The sequence below is a fragment of the Stegostoma tigrinum genome, chromosome 8 (genome assembly GCF_030684315.1).
Source record: "Stegostoma tigrinum isolate sSteTig4 chromosome 8, sSteTig4.hap1, whole genome shotgun sequence".
In the NCBI taxonomy this organism is placed as follows: Eukaryota; Metazoa; Chordata; class Chondrichthyes; order Orectolobiformes; family Stegostomatidae; genus Stegostoma; species Stegostoma tigrinum.
Window position 1 is genome coordinate 47,741,237 of NC_081361.1, and position 13,853 is coordinate 47,755,089.

The 13,853-nt window shown below is 38.7% G+C and overlaps 1 protein-coding gene across 4 annotated transcripts in view; it reads right to left on the reverse strand.

Annotated features, from left to right (window-relative positions):
* The window catches only part of LOC125456370 (5'-AMP-activated protein kinase subunit beta-2-like), a 45,397-nt gene that overhangs the window by 19,250 nt on the left and 12,294 nt on the right, over positions 1 to 13,853 (reverse strand). For all 4 annotated transcript variants that reach the window (XR_009446059.1, XM_048539414.2, XM_059647858.1 and 1 more), the window contains exons 3-4: positions 11,727 to 11,893; positions 9,917 to 10,010 (exon numbers count right to left, since the gene is read on the reverse strand). Coding sequence is in view for 3 of the 4 variants with exons in the window: in XM_048539414.2 (XP_048395371.1) it covers positions 9,917 to 10,010; positions 11,727 to 11,893 (261 nt within the window). In the remaining variant the exon portion in view is untranslated. The remainder of the gene's footprint in view (positions 1 to 9,916; positions 10,011 to 11,726; positions 11,894 to 13,853) is intronic.

A 13,853-nucleotide genomic window follows, 5' to 3' on the forward strand; every position in this document is an offset into this window, starting at 1 on the left:
ATTCTTTTACAGTTCATTTTAGTGTGCTGTGGTCTCACAATACCAGATTTTGCCCTTGTTGGCAATTTTTGTGGAAAATTATTTTTATGCCAAATGTAACTGCCATATTTCACCAAAAAAGGGTCCTTAAAAATAGACATACAATTCCCAACACAGGTTGAGATGTTTGACCTTTCATGTTAATAGTATCAATCTCCGTACACTTTCACATGTTTCATTTTGAAACACTTAACAATTTATTTTTAAAACAACATGATCTCTATCTCAATGGTTACTTGAATTAAAATAGTTATTAGAACATGGAATATTTTGAATACTTTCTTCTCATTTTAATCAAACATGTCGCTTTTGCAAATTCATCAATGAATAGAAACAATATGTCATTGTTTACCATTTCAAAATACTTATTAGAACTCCCAATTCTGTATTTTCTTAAATAAAAATTATTAAGCCCTTCTGCTAGTTGTATTATTAAACCCTTCTGACTTCTCATTCCTGATAATCTTATAAATCTAATGAAATGTGACTGCATTTTCTGTGGATGCAATACCTCTCATAATGGAGTGTCCAAAACAACTTGTAATACTTCAATTGTGACCCTTTTATTGTCATGTACATTCAATGTCCTTACAACCAAGGAGCAAAATGCCTGTGTTCTGACCACGAAAGGTGTACGTAACCCCAACCTTAGATCCCATCTAAAGGAGTTTTATATTTGGTGCAAATGGTATCACATTTCTTTGCTGAATGGGTGTATCTACCAGTTTGCTGTACTGTCAATGTTCTGTTGTAACAGCCTGCATTGTTTCTCATAGTTGCTATGTGGCCTAGTTTGATATCATCAGCAAACATTGATATGACTCCTCAATGCAACTTCCAAATCACAAATACAAGTCCTCCTTTTTTAATGTTTATTTTATGGCCACTGAATTCCTCAGACTTCTTTAAAGCCAACAAAGTACTTTGGAAGATAACAAAGTGTGGAGCTGGATGAACACAGCAGGCCAAGCAGCATCTCAGGAGCACAAAAGCTGACGTTTCGGGCCTAGACCCTTCATCAGAGAGCTCTCTGATGAAGGGTCTAGGCCCGAAACGTCAGCTTTTGTGCTCCTGACATGCTGCTTGGCCTGCTGTGTTCATCCAGCTCAACACTTTGCTATCTTGGATTCTCCAGAATCTGCAGTTCCCATTATCAAAGTACTTTGGAACATTGACAATGCTTCAAAAGTAGGAGATATGGTGGCTAATAAGCACCCAGAAAACTTTTACAAACAATCTCTGGCAGTAATAATACTCAAAGAATCTGTTTTAGGGATACATATCGGTCAAGATTCAAAAGATCTTTTACATCCACTCAAGTAAGCAGATGAGTCAGTTTAGTGTCTCAACTGAAATTACAATAGCTGTGATTTTGGCTGTACCCAAGTACAAGTCCTGAAGTGGGATCTGGTCCCAAAAATCTATGATTCAGGAGGGCAGAATACTACCAAATCACTACACCTGATGTTTATACAAATGAAAATTACCTCAAATATAACAGAAAAGTAGTTAGAAGCATGAAGAGACCTGAATAACCTTTTCCCAGGTGATCAGCATGGGAGATGGGTTGAAACGGAAAGAAAATTTTGGATAGCATTAGAAAAATAAATTCAGGGTTAGGTGCAAATGAATACTTCGCTGACATTAATTCACAACTCATTCATCTGAAATTAGCCATTATTCTTGAAGCTCTTCACAGCATCACTTTGAACTTGAATGTCTCTAATATGCCCAAGAAATGACAACAGTATTTACACACATCTGATCAATGGGAAAAGTGGTGGAAGGTGAGAAGGTTCAAGTAAGAAAATAATTAAGGAATACAGGGCTGAATTAAGATGAGGCTTCAAAATCAGTACACATTGGAACCCAGAATATGTAACATTTAAATAACTAAATTAGAACTGGGCAAAATCAACTGGAAACGTAACTGGAATTTCTCAATTCAGATTATGAAACAGAAATGTTCAGCTTCCCTCTTTAATGTATGACTGCAGGCATAAGAAAAAACAGAAGCAAAAAAAAACTATGAAAATGATTATCCAGAGCCTTGTCCATTCCTCCTTCCCTCCCAACAAATAAGGGCAAAAAACATATTAAAAGACTTCAAGAATCTTGTAGGCTTAGCTTATACCAGGACAATGTTTAAAGAGACCAAGAGAAGGAAACCTTTAAGCATATAATTTTATCAAGCTTTGTAAGTTTTAGGTGGCACACACTAAACACTGTTGGATCACGTGCTATTAAATGTTGCTAAGTTTCAAGGAAACACTTAGCTAAAAGTAATTATGATATTATAATGTTCAGTTAGTAATTAAGAACAATTTTTAAAAAATCAAAATAGGAAGAGAGCTAACTTCATTGGGATAAGAGGAAATCTAGCCAGGATAAAATGAAAGCAAGCTGTAGATGAACAACAGATGATATTTAAGGATGAAATTTTACAGATATAGGCCAGTTACATTCCAACAACAGCGAAATAGCGGGGAAGCAAAGGTGGAGCTGCTTGGATGATGAGGGAGAGAGGAAACATTGTGAATCAAAAGAAAAACGACTTATTGATACATGCAAGGTGAATGCTTCAAACAAGAACAGGCCAAACAGAGTAAGTTCAGGGGAAGTGAAGACAAGAAAAAAGACTAGCAAAGACAGAATATGAGAACAGAATAGTAATCAACATAAAAATAAACCCAAACATCCACCACTGAAATGTAATAATGAATTGGTAGTATGAAGTAAAGTAGATCCTATCTGGTGCAAGAGAGATATGTTAACAAGTGGAGGGCAAGGCATCAGTGTCTCATCAGGAAGATGATGCTGAGGAAATACGAGTCTGAACTAGAGAAAATAAGAGCAGGTTAGAGGCTAGGAATTTTATGGCAAGTAACTCATCTCATGACTCCTCAAGTCTGGTCACCGGCTACTGCGCTTAAGTTAGAAATGTGATGAAATACTCTAAATTTGCTTGAATGAGTGAATGTCTGAAAACCCTCAACAAGTTTGATACCATTCAAGACAAAGCATCCCATTCAGCGCCTTAAGCATTCACTCATTCCATCACTGATGGATAACGGCAGCACTGTGTACAATAGACAGATTGCATTGTAATGTGAAAGTGCTTTATGTTTAACATTGCTTGGAGTTCTAAAGGACTGTATAAAAAGGCATTTATTACTGGTTGTATGGACATACCTGCACAGGAGCCATTTAAACTTCAGTGTGGACATTAAAGTTTTTTAAAAAAACAATGTTTCCTTGAAATCACACATCTAGTGACTACTGTTTGCTTTGTTTTAAACCATTCTGGGACAGTTATTGTATAGTGACCAGCTTGGAGAGGTTCTTGTTTTATTTGGTTTAACTGGAGGGAAGCCTGGGAAAAAAAAAATCAACTGAGTTGGAGGAAACTATACTGTATAAAAGCTGCTGAGCTGTTCTCTTTTATTTCTGGAGAAAACACTCTACATCAGTTCATTATTGGCTTGAAAATGACTAAGTGAATCTCTCAAGATGGTATTTCTTGAGCAAGCTGTGTCTTCCGGTCTTCAGAGACAACAATCTTTGATTATATGACCACATGTCAGAATATCAAAGTAACCAACTCCAGCACATCCTACAATATGTCCCTTTGCCTTCAAGAATAACCCATTGACCAAACAGCTATTTTCAGAAAGCTAATCTTTGCACAGAAAGAATTTATTTACCCCCATTTCCTGAACAGTCTATGTGTTTTGCAGATATTTAGAGGGATAGCCATTTACATTTTATTTATTGCTATGTTAACAAATTACTGCATTTTAATTGAAAGTTTGTTTTAATAAATAAAAAGCCTTACTTGTGTTTGTTAAGAAACCTGGTTGGCAAATGTTTTTGTTGAATACCTGAAATAGGTAAGTTACTTAATTAAGTTGTCTTGACAACAGAAAAAAGCATTTTTACTTTCTGACGCCACATCTTGAAACTGTGGGATAAGAGTGATAGTGCACTCCTCCAGGCTCAGTGGCAATGTGGAGATTTATCTGGGATTTCTGATGAGAACAATGTTTAATTGGAAGTGGGATGCAAACATTAATTGGAAAAGGATAAACGGAAATTTACCAGATTTCTTGTACATTATTATATCAAAATGACTTTGGCAGTGACTAAGACATTTTGGCAGGTGGAAGATTTATCCCTGAATAATTTGCAAAGAATAACCAAGGTTGGGCTAACTGAATTGTCTGGAAAGTTAGGACTAGACATAAAAGTTGGGGTTAGGAAGGCTGACATAACTGAAATAAAAACACGTCTGTTGGAAGAATGGACGTGTAGACCAGATGGTGAGTCAATTGAGATAGTGAGAATTCAATCATAGATGAAGCAGCTTGAAATAAGAAAAAAATGATTAAAACATCAAACTGCATTGGAAATTTAAGAAAAGCTTGAATTTGAGAGAAAAAGAAGAGAAACAGCACTTCAGGCAGAGAAAAAGGGAAACAGCGTTTCAGGCAAGTAAAGGAAAAACTAGCTCTATGGGTAGAAGTGATAGCAAAGGCCTAAGTGTTTCCATTGTGATAAGGTAGGGCACCTTCCTATTAATTGCTGGAATTGCTGGGTAAATCAACAGGCATTATCAGGATTCACATCGTCAGTGGGGAGAAAACAACCCTGACATAGAGTACAGCAGATCAAGTTGTAGCTCTAACTTTAGCCGAGAGAACAAGTTTAAACACTTATTGCAGGGAAACAAAACAAGGTAACGGAAAGTTACAGGGAGTCTTCTCAAAAGAAAAAATAACTACTTATTCCTCAAATGAGGCAAGTAAACCTATAGTCAACACAGAGATACAAGAACCATTAAACTGTTTTTGCTGGAGAAAGACATGATTTTTCAATGAGAGTGACGGGAATGCCAAAATTTTAGTAAATATTATTGTTAAGGAGTATATACTGCTGGCCTTTATATCAGGTACACCTGGGATGTGATCTAATATTTGGATCAGTAGCTGTAGGGGCTGTGCATAATGTACCTGTAGATGGTACTGACTTACTCCTCGTGAATAACTTTGCAGGAGACAAAGTTATAGTTTCTCCAATAGTAACAGAAAGGGAAGCGAAGTCAAAGAAACACAGCAGACACAGGAAAATGTTCCAGGAATATTTCTTACATGTGTACTTCTTGAGCAATGGTTAAACAAACCCATCATTGGAGGTCAAATTAGCACCACAGACAGATATTTGATTACCTGAAACCTTTTTGGAAGACCTCGAATATCCAAAGGAAGCATTTAACAAGTCTCCTCTGATTGAGTCTCAACAAGTCAAGCCAGAGATAAGTAAAGAAGCCCAATTGGCTCAAATGGAAACTGAAGGTGAGAAAGCTCTGGAAGACTACAATCTGAAAAATACAATTCTGATGAAAAAGTAGAGACCCACAGAAGAAGACAGAATGGTGGTTCGTCAATTATTGGCGAAATATTATCAAAATACTGTCAATAAATACGAAGGACAGTCTGAGAAATTCCAGTGGCCAGCTATGTTGGAACCCAAGCACATATTAAGTCAATATTTTTACTGACCTTTACAAGGGCTTGGTACAGTTGTGCAAAACGTGCCATAAGTATCAAGTTGTGGGAAAACCACAACATAGAATGAAACTGGTACCTTGAATTCTCACACCAGTTTTTGAGGAAGCATTTCAATGAGATAGTGGCATGACAATAATGTCATTGCACAAATAGTCCTGAACCCAGGCTAATAGTCAGGGAATCTTGGTTCAAAATCCACTGCAGTAGATGGTAAAATTTGAATTCAATAAAATCTGGATTAAACAGCTTGTGTAATGGTAACAATGTAATCACTGTCAATTGTTGTAAAGGCCCTTCTGGTTCACTGGGTCCTTCAGGGAAGGAAATCTGCCATCTTTATCTTTCCTAGCCCATACATAACGCCAGCCCCTCACCATGGTTGATTCAAACATCTTCTGAGCAAATAAAAATAGGCAATAAATGCTGGGCTAGCCAGTGTTGCTCATTTCCCATGAAAAGATATAAATTTGTTAGAATGGTGGTAGGGCGTACGGGACTTTTACTTAAAATAAAATCGGGACACCTGCATACCTTTTCCTTCATAAATATGGCTACTCAATTCGTACCTTAAGAACAATCACGGATAAATAGATAAAAAGTTAACCCAGTTCTTCGCTTGATACGTACTGCTAATGGAGATCATTCAAGTCTTCAATTTCACTTCTAAAGCTATTCAGGAATTATGTTTAGGCTGGGTGTAACACAGGTGAAGTCTTCACAGATGCAAGGAGCTAAAATGATGATCACACGTACTGTCACGAGTATCCTCAGGATTTGGATAAGGATTTGAATTTCTTTCGCTTTCTATGAGGTTCACCTAACGAGTCTATTGGTTTGGGTCATAATAAATACACATCAGACCATCAGTCTCGCTGTCTTCATCAATCTGGCACTGCCTATTCCGCCGATAAGATTTACCTGACTTAACCTCTACCTTCTCATCAAACATTCCATGTGCTGCCCTACTGGTCTTGTTCTCAGCACCCTGCCACTCTAGTTTAAACCCTTTTGAGTGCCACGAGCATACTACCCTGCAAGGGTAAACCTCTAGTTTACGTGTAACCTGTCCTTCTTGTACAGATCCCTCATGCCCTGGAAGAGATCTCAATCATCCAGGTATCTGAAGCCATCCCGCCAATACCATCTTTGTGGCCAGGCTTTCAACTTCCAACTTCTGGCCTCACTAGAATTGGGCACAAGGAGCAATTCTCAGATTACAACCTTGGAGATCCTGCTTTTCAACTTTCTACCTAACTCGCTAAATTCCCTTTGCAGGACCTCATCTTTCTTCCTTCCTATGTCATTAGCAGCGAAATGGGCCACAATCTCTGGCTACTCATCCTGCTCTTTCAGAATGCCCTGTGCTCGCTTGGAGACATTCTTGACCCTGGCACCAGGGAGGCAACATGCTAATGTGGACTCTCACTCATGGCCAAAGAAACACCAATCTGTGCCCTTGACTATAGAGTCCTTCATCATTACCGTTCACCTAAAATTCAACCTTCCCTGCTGTACAACAGAGCCAAATATTGTGCCACTGATCTGGCTGCTTTTGTTACTTTCCTCGAATGGCCATTCTTCCCAACAATATCCAAAACAGTGTACTTGTTGAGGATAACAGCCACAGGGGACACCTGCACTGCTTGCTCCTCCTGGCGGTTGCCCATCTATCTGGCTGAACTTTTGGTGTGACCACATCTTATCTATAAAACTTTCTACCTCCTGTATGCTCCTCAGTGAGTCCAACTGACCCTCCAACTGATCCATGCATTCCGAGACGAGCTGCGGGTAGACACACTTCCTGCTGACATAGTTGGCAGGGACATTTGACTTCTCCCAGATCTCCCACATTTCTTAGGAGGAGCATTCAATCCATTAACATTACTACCTCTCTAGAAACTACTGGATTGAAAGAAAAGGAAAGACCTTACCTTGCTGTACCTTAATGCGGCTTGCCCTACTCAGCTAAACGCAATGCTCTCAAAGCCTGTATGCTGACTTCTACAGCAGCACTTCAACCCCATAGCCCTTCCCACTAGAGTCCGCAACCCTTTTATATACTATCAGTAGGAAGAAAAAATTCTCCCAGAATCCTCCTCAGTCACTTCTCACTTTCACATTCACTAGAGTTCAGAAGAATGGGGAGGGATATCATAGAAACCTATAAAGTTCTAACAACAGACAGAGTAAATGGAGTCACCGTTTAAGGATATAGGGTAGGCCATCAATGACTGAGAGGAGGAAAATTTCTTCACCCAGACAGCAGAATGCCTGTAGAATTCTCTGCTACAGAAAGCAGTTGAGGCCAAAACACTGAATGTTTTCAAGAAGGAATTAGAAATTGTTCTTAGGGTTCAACGGATCAAAGGATATGGGAAGAAAGTGGGAACAGGGTACTAAGTTGGATGATCAACCATGACCACATTGTATGGCAGAGCAGTACTGAAGGGGGAAAAGGACTGCTCATGCTCTTGTTTTTTATGTTTTTATGTTCTACAAGGGGATGAAGTAGAAAAGTATGCAAGTCTAAAACGCTGGTTCGTCAACACCTGGAGTATTGCATCCAGTTCTGGCCACTGCAACATCGGGAAGATATGTGGGTTAAGAGAATGCGCAGGAGATTTTCAAAATGGTTGCAGGTTTGAGTGATTTTACCTTCAAGGTTAGATGGGAGAAACTGGCATTCTTCTCCTTGTAGCAAAGGTTGTTGAAGGAAGATTTGATAGAGGTATGCAAGATTATAGCAAGCATAGATAAGAAAAGCTGTTTCTATTAGCTGATTCTACACAGACTAGCGTATACAGATTTACATTTTGGGCAAGAAATGCAGGGGATTGTAAGAAAGAATTTTTTACTCATTGATGGATAATATCCTGGAACTTAAGGATGGTGGAAAAAGAGATGATAAATTATTTCAAAAGAAAGTTGGATGGACACGTGGGAAATTAATTTGCAGAGCTATGGAAATATAGCAGGAGAATGGTACTGACGGAAATGCTGTACGGTGTTCCAACACACAATGCATAGGTCAAATTGTTCCCCTGTGCCATTATGACTCGATTTTATGTGAACGTTACTATTCCCAACGATCAATAGTTTTGATAAATAATAATTTTCCATTAAGGGGAAGACATTAGCAGTGGTATCACTAGAATCAACAAGAAACACAAATGTAAAAATATTAATTATGACGTCTCTTCACATTAAAACATTCTTAGTCTTAGATACCTGTGTAGAGATTTTTACATCTTAGAGTTGGGGTTCTTCAAGTTATTTCCATACCTAAAAGAATATATTTATCCTGAGAGCAGCATACAATTGGTTCCTAGGATGAATGTTTTGAACTGTAATGACAGGTTAAGCAGATTGGGCCTTTATGCTCTGGAGTTTTTAAGAATGAGAGGTGCCCCTGTTGAAACTTACGAGATTCTGAAGAGATATGACATGGTAGTCACAGAGGTAGTTTCTCCTGACAGGGAACTTAAAAATGGGAGCAGAGTCTCGGGATAAGGGGTTGATCAAATAGGCCTAAGATGAGGAGAATTTTGTTCACTAAGAGAATAGCGAATCTTTAACATTTTCTTCTCCAGAGGATTGTAGATTCTCCATTATAAGCATATTCAAGGCTGAGACAAACAGAATTTTGGTCTCAGGGAACATGGGGATCAGGCTGGAAAGTGGAATTGAGACAAACGCCAGCAATGACTATCTTGAGTAGCCAAGTAGGATCAAAGTGTCCTATAGTAACACCTCTTCCCATTTCACGTGTTTTTCGAATGAATGCAGTCTTATTCAAGCAAAAATGTCGAAACTTATCTAATTTTAAAACATTAATGAAAATTCTTTATTGATCTGATATTTTTCTCAAATTCAATAGATTTAACAGTAAATATTTCAAAGCTTTTCCTGATGATTTTCTGTATTTTGTTATGAATTTAAATGATAAGGTACCAGGGCCCATTCTGGGTCAAAACTGAGTGTGCTCAGTAGTAACCAGCAGTACTAGGATTATTATTTATGGCCTAAACATCCCTAGTAAGGCAGCGAAAAACCTATTTGAGTCCCTGCTTTGATACTATACAGTGACATCATTGAAAGTGTGTGAATGTTCATGGCAAGATTAAGTCCTTGACTTTCCTCAAAGCTTAGAGAAGCAACATCAGAAAAACAGACTAATTTACAACATACATGTAACATGAGTGCTTGTCATCACCTTGTTTTTCCCCCCTTACTTATTATATCGTAGCTCATAAACACAAGCTGTATAAAGTTCTGTGCTTACATTCATATTAAGTTAATGGTATACTTACCTCTGAAGGATCATGAGCCCATTGCCCATCTACAAAAAACTTGTATTGGTGTTCGCCTTCTGGTAGATCAAGAATAGCAATAAAGTCATTATGGCTGTAAAAATAAAAATAAAAATATAAATACAAAGTTTACTATCCAGTAGTTCATTATAAAACCTTTTGTTTTTGGTTTTCTTGACTTCCTTAAGCTCATTATAGCATCAACATAGAAATTCTGTTCTAATTAGAGAAGACAGCATTTAGTCCCTTACTATTATCATTGGTGGTGTAGAGTGGGCATTTTTCGTCATCGTTTACTTCTGGACAGTACTTTAAAGGGCAAGACGGAGCCAAAGCCCTTTTATATGTTATGGATTAAACAGCTATTAATTAGAAATCCTGTTTTATAATAATACGATTTGTTTCTTGCAAATACATTTTTGTCATGCTTGATGGAAAATACAAAGTTCCATAGAGTGATGAACATTTCCTAAGACTAAAATTTGATCTTCATTGTCTGAGACTGAGCAAGATAGAGAAGCTAGTGCTTCTGAAACAGTGTGAGAAAGTTGGGGAGGGGGGTTGGGGGGTGGGGGGCGCAGATTCATAAAGAGTGAGCAAAAGCAGGGACACTGGCTTTTGAGGAGCAAGAGACAGCAAAGTCAAAAGCTTCTCAAACAATGTGATACAGCTGGTCAGCTATTCCATAAAAAGGAGAGGGGCCACATGTGAGAAGGGCAGTGATGGCGGGAAATGAAGGGGCATAGAGCCCCTTCAACTTGTTACTTCTTGTAAGAGCCAAACTGCAACGCCACAGGAAAAGAAGTAGGTGGGTGGGTTTTGGCAGGCATTTCTTTTGTGCATTTCGATTGACAATTGGTTTAAAACAAGAGATTATTATAGCTCAAGAGATTTTTAAGAAATATACTTTTAAAATATTATCCATGCAAATGAATTAATTAAAGAGAACAGAGATGTAGTATGGGAGAGCTGGTGAACACCAGAGTGATCTACAGTAAGCATATGTGCATCAAATGTTGACTACTCAAAGAAATTTGGCACAAGAGTTGATGAGCTGTGGACACTACCACACTTCACTGAGAGGGAGCGATGCATGGATAACATGTTTCAGGATGCGGTCACATACCTTTGATTAATTACATCAAATTTAACCCATGGTTAGGGGCACAAGAGTATGATTACATGAACGCAGGTTATGAGGATTCAGAATTTAGTGTTGGAGGAGTCTCAGCCAGTTGAGGATGTTTTACTGTGTGGTCACATGTTATCAGAGGGTAGGGTAGATCACTGTACTCATTCTACCATTGTGGAAGATGTTCTGGCCTTTATGGGGTTAACCTATCATCCCCTCAAATCGATGCACTTCATTATCTACAGACATCTAATGATCCACTGTATCCCTAATAAGTAGGGTGAATGCAACTAAATAGGTGGAAAGCTTACGAGCACTCATATTAATTAAGCTGTAAGGTATCACATTCTACTTAGGTAATACTTCCAAATGGACTTGTGGCTCTTTTGGATTTTGCTGTTGACAACTTTCATCCATATTTTCTAGACTTAGACAACTGGAATATATTGTGATAGGGTGATAAACATAATCTGCAAATGGAAAATCAATTTCTCAACACATTTGCTTCAAACTTCAAACATTTTGATGGATTAAATTAAAATGAAAAATATACCAAAATTAAAACGAAACACAATACAGCTTTGAGATAGAAACCTTCACTCAGGCAGAAGAACCATAAAGTTTGTTCCTTCTACTATGAGATAGATTCTCAGCTAATTGTAAACTGCATGTACTTACCTCTTAATAAGTGGAATCTTGGTATGCCAGTTGTTGAAGGATCCAGATATGAACACTTCTTTCCCTCCACCTACCCAACGAATAACTGTGGGGCGAGCTTGCTTAGGAAATTTTACAGATTCATCTATGTCAGGTTGCCAGGACACAAAGTCCTTATCAGTGAGAGGCTAAAATATCAAAATAAATGTTGCGAAGGTGAAACTTGGAGGAAGTTATGTACAGAAGTAAACAGTATTGAAACTACAATTTCTATACAATCACATGGTAGCAGTAAAACTGTGGTTTCTCTTTAACTAGATAGTTAAACTGTTAGCAAACAGGGTGAACTTAGCTAGCACACAAAGGAAAAGAAAGTTTTCATTTTAAATACAGAATAGTTACAGCCAAGAAGGTGACTGTTTTGCCTGTCTATGCCAGTACACCAAAAGAGCAACTTGACTAATTCCAATTCAAGATGGCAGTGGAGAAGGGCTCTTGAGCCTGGGGCTCATCCGCTTTCCTTTTCTTTCGTTTCTTCTTTTCCTCTTGTTGTTTTTCTTCTTTATCCTTATCTCTTGCAAAAAGCTCAGTCGAGGCAACGGCATTGGCAGTGGGTTTGGGTTCCTGGCAGCTTCTGCATTGACCAGGTGAGCCCAATACTGACTCATGGCTGCTGCAAAGTTTGGTTCCCTGCAGCATCTGCATTCAGTACAGATTCATGGAGTTGGCAGCAAAGGCAAGTTCGGGCCCAATACGGGGCCCAGTGGCATCAGTGGTGGCCACATTGGTGAGATGGGCTTGGAGTGAACTCTTGTCAGGTTGTGTTTGGGCTGATGTGGGACAGGTGGCAATGGTGGAGGTGAGATGGTGTGGAAGAGTGGCGACTCTTATTCTGGCAACACAGTGAGTGGATTCATGGCTGGCTGATCCAGGCCCATGACTGAGCACTTAATAAGAAGGGCTGTAACTGAACTTTATTTTTCCTGGTTTATATTCCATGTTTTGGTTTATTTCTCTGTATTTTAAAATGGCACTGGAGAGTGGCAACACTATACAACACTTTTCACTATAGTTTGTGTACATTACAATAAGTAAATCAAATAAATCAATTCTTTCTCTTTTTCAACATAGCCCTGCAAATCTTTTCTCTTCAGGTAGTTCTCTAACTTGCTTTCAAACACCATGACTGAATGTGCCTCAACAACATTCTAAGGCAGTGCCTTCTAGCTCCTAACCACTTAGGGTAAAAATAGATTTCACTTCAAATTAACTTCAGTTATAATGTCAATCATCTTGTATTAGTAATGTCTGATTCTCAACTCATCTACCAACTGGGCTATCTCTCTCTCCCTGTGTAGATGCATCCATAATTTTGAATACCTTTATCAGCCCTCATCTCAACTTTTCCTCCAAAGAGAACAGTCCTAACTTTACCAGTATATCCATGTTCACACTGTATCTCCCTTAGCCAACACACTGCTCCAGCAACCAGAGAACATTTGGTTTAAATGCCTCCATCTCATTCCCTACAGTGCAATAGCGAAGTTTATTTTTTAAAAGTTAGCACTTAGTATCAAGCAGTTTGCTGCTAATTAACAGACTGGATTTCCTGATTAGTGATAACAAGTCGTAGAGCTGGACGAACACAGCAGGCCAAGCAGCATCAGAGGAGCAGGATGGCTGATGTTTCGGGCTTAGACCCTTCTGGTGCCCTCCACCTGTCACTCATAGAACTCCACCAGAAGCTTGTGGAATTCTGAAGCGACTCCTTTATATTGTCTTTTGTCAGCTCCAACATTTTATCCTGCTCTGGAATATTGTCGCCCAAGGCTACCACAGAGAGTAGGCAACAGGCCATATCCTAGACTTTGATCTCAGTGGGAGGCAATGGCACCGGCCAGGAGCCCAAGTCTCTTTGTGTTGTAGCTTTTTGCAGCTCTTTCTCCATTTAATTAATAATCTGCTTTATTGTTTTCCCCTCCAAAGTGAACAACTTCACATTTTCCTATGACCCTTCATTATTGACCTTTCAACTTAAGATGAACGACTATTTTCTGTTCACACTATCCGTGCACCTTATACACATCAACCCTGTATATATTAATCAGGTCCTCTCAGCTGTCTCTGCTCTAAAGAAAACATTCCAAG